The 3281-nt window shown below is 48.3% G+C and overlaps 1 protein-coding gene across 2 annotated transcripts; it reads right to left on the bottom strand.

Annotated features, from left to right (window-relative positions):
• On the bottom strand, positions 1-3281 carry LOC120672784 (F-box/FBD/LRR-repeat protein At1g13570-like). 2 transcript variants are annotated; one of them, XM_039953372.1, is made up of 4 exons: positions 2335-3280; positions 2104-2247; positions 1669-2021; positions 1-543 (listed from the first exon to the last, which is right to left on the bottom strand). In XM_039953372.1, exons 1-3 carry the CDS (start codon positions 3208-3210, stop codon positions 1677-1679), a joined length of 1365 nt encoding a protein of 454 aa, XP_039809306.1. In that variant the 5' UTR covers positions 3211-3280; the 3' UTR covers positions 1-543; positions 1669-1676. The 2 variants fall into 2 exon arrangements, with proteins under 2 accessions (XP_039809306.1, XP_039809305.1); XM_039953371.1 differs by having other exon boundaries at positions 1-2021; positions 2335-3281.

Below are 3281 nucleotides of genomic sequence, written 5' to 3'. Positions count from 1 at the left end.
TTAAACAAGTATATCAGTTTGTGAGCATTTGCACTTAAACCTGACAGTCTGTAACAGGTGCAACAAAGGAGACACTGCATTTCGACCAACAAAAATGACATGTCATGAGACATTTGCATCACAAAGAAATGAACCGTAATCAATCTAAATCCATAAGTAGCATGGCTAATTAGCTTTTTCAGATATTCAAAGCTATAACTTCACCTTCTAGAGAGGACAATAAACTATCTACACAGCACATAAGCCAGCAAGCTTAATATATCTTCCAATGGAATGGACAGATACTGAAATGCGGATGCAGCTAGCATCTAGGCTTCAGCAATCAATAGGGCCGCTCACTGAAAGATCAGATGCTCGGCGGAAGCTCCAAGCGCAGCCTCCATTACAAGTAATGACACAACATCACAGCACAACAAAGCTTTACAAAGCACGGGCAGATCATGTTCCTTGATTGATCTCATTGAGTCCTGGCAGGTCCCCCAATGGGCAAAGTTTACTGTTTTGTTGGAAGTCTCCTGTGTCTATTGACTGCAATTGGAAGATCTGGTACAAACATAGGCACATAGCATACCAATGGTATTAAGTGCATACCAATATCAGTAAGTGTGAGGTCCCAAAATCAGTACAAGTCCCAGAGATGCTCGACTAATTTACAGATTAAGCACAGATAATTACCTTCAGAAAACAGAATAGACAGATGAAAAGCAATAGATAAATAAATACATGTTATCCACTTCATAATGATAAACATCCTGATGTATATTCATAATAAGAATCGAAATAATCCTCCAACATTATATTCTGCTTGAAGTATCACAGAAACAGTATGTATCAACATCACTGATAAGTGTGTGCAGTGCATTTTGGACCAAACACCATGGCTAGGTACTCTGACACAAAAATATCAGAACAGCAAACAAAACAGGGTCTTCCTGTCCAAGGCCAATACTAGGGCACAGATTCTACCTGACGAAATGTCATTATCTAAATAAGCTGGGGATTGAGGATTTCAGGATGCAGCAACATTAACACTAGCCAGTCTGTGTGGTGATTAGCATAACTTAGCAGCTGTACACAGGTCAGAATGAATGATTTTTTTTTAACATCTTAACTGTTGGCTATGCTGATGGGTGGCTTGGTTGAGCTGTATCAGGTGTACATGCAGATGGTTGTATGTTTCAAAACAAATTTGCCACCTGAGATCAATAGTAAATTGTTCTAGTAAGAATAATAAGGAAGTTAATATGTAACTGTGCCACTCAAAAGTTGACCATGACTGGGAAAACCAATGAAATTAATAAAGAGCAATTAACCGTTCACGCTTATATTTTTCATAACCACCGCCAAGGTTGTGGAAAAGAACTATATATAAATTCGAATAACTAAACTGGCCCATGCAAACATGGTTTCTGATGCTAACTATAAGCAAGGGCAAAGGCAGAAAAGAGCATGACCTTTTAAGACATGAGGCTGAATTTATAACTTTTGTGACGGGTATTTTATCAAAACTCAATGGGGCTCAGGAACTTCACCAAAAATGAGGTACTATAATGCTGAAATGATTAATTGATTATAGAATCACATATAAGTAGTAGTGTTGTATGACTGGCTTAACTATAATGCAGGGCGGCCATTACATGTAAAAGTTTCTGAGGTCTTTGAGAATACCTCCAGGTTCAGTAACCAAATGGATCAGTCTGCAACAAGTCAATGGCTCTCTGGAAGGACCATGCAGTCCCATCGAACCTCTCCACCACAACTGTAGCATCTGCAGACACACACCCTTCTGAAGATAAACGACTTAGTAGAACATCTCTCGAGCAACTACCATCCACTATGACACGCATATCCTCCAGCATTTGAGCTCTTTCCATGACAAACTTTGCAAACGCCAGTTCACTATGCTCGCCTCGCACAGCTTCTAACACCAGCTTCTTTAGATGTGAATAGACACATTCTGTGAAGCCAACTTGATCCCAGAATTCTATGTCAACATTGACTGATGCTTCAGAAGGAACCGACTACATGGCAAGCAAGTTATGGATTAACTCAAACAGGTAAAAGCTCGACCTACAACAAAATGATTAGTGTGGGGTTGTGTACCGTGATATACAAAGCCTCTAGGCATGGGAAGCATTTGAGCAAGGTGGGAACCAACTTCACTTGATCCTCGACTCCAAACTGCACCTTCAATGCCAATGTCCTGAGGGTCCTAACCATTGCGCTTGGCTTCACCTTTGTATCGATCTTCAATGAAAGGAAGAGAATGACACAATGAATATCATCCATCTCAGCAAATGGGGTAAGATGAAATACGCAGTAAACGAAAGGTACCTTGATGACAGTATTACCGATCTTGAGCTGATGCAGTCCAACATCAAAGTAACCAAGAATCTTCAGATTTGGTGCTTTAATGATCTTGATGTGTGTGGCAGCATCAGCAATCGGCTCCACCAGTAGCCGGTCCACGTTGGGGGCGTCATCAAGGTGCACTTCTCTGAGCATTGACTTCCAAATCACCACGCAGCGGAGGCTCTCCGACCAGATGTGGACGTATCTCGGGTAGTCCTGAGTGAGCGCGAACGCGAGGGTCTCGAGCACGGGGCAGCGTGGGATCACGGCGTGGAGGTCGCGGTCCGGCACGGAGGAGTGGAAAATGCCGAGTTCCTGCAGGCTCAGGAGGGCCGGAGCGACGCCGGACGTGTCCGGGAACTGGCAGAGGCCGATCCAGAGGCGGCCGAGGGCCGCGCAGGCCAGGACGTCGGAGGGGACGCGCCACTCGACGGGCCAGGAGGCGTTGACCACGACGAGGAGGTCCTCGACGCCTCTGGCGGCGAGGGAGGCGAACACGGAGGCGACGGCCTCGGGGTCCTGCGAGGCGGCGATGCGCGCGGAGCGGACGGGGCCCGGGTGGGAGGCGAGCGCCGCTGCGGCGGCGTCGGGGGCGAGCCCGCCGGCGCCGTCGTGGAGGACGAGAGGGATGGAGGTCCAGAGGTGGCGCCAGCGGGAGGAGAGCACGGCGGTGCGGGCGGCATCCTTGGTGGGGAGGCGGGAGACAATGTTGCGGAGGATCGCGTCGGGAAGGCGGCCGACGCGGTCCTCCTCCTCGCCGGCGGGGGAGGCCGCGGGGAAGGGGGAGGAGAGGTAGGCGGAGGACGAGACGGCAGGGGAGGGGAGGTAGGAGAGGGCGGCACCGAGGGTCTCGTCCATGGTGGCGGTGGCGGTTTGTGCGGCGGGCGGCGGAGGCGGTGGCCGGATGGGGAGACTTGGGGTTGTGGGGG

Source organism: Panicum virgatum, chromosome 5N (genome assembly GCF_016808335.1).
Source record: "Panicum virgatum strain AP13 chromosome 5N, P.virgatum_v5, whole genome shotgun sequence".
Classification (NCBI taxonomy): domain Eukaryota; kingdom Viridiplantae; phylum Streptophyta; class Magnoliopsida; order Poales; family Poaceae; genus Panicum; species Panicum virgatum.
The sequence above is the reverse complement of the archived record's forward strand: the minus strand, read 5'-3'. Positions and strand labels throughout refer to the sequence as shown.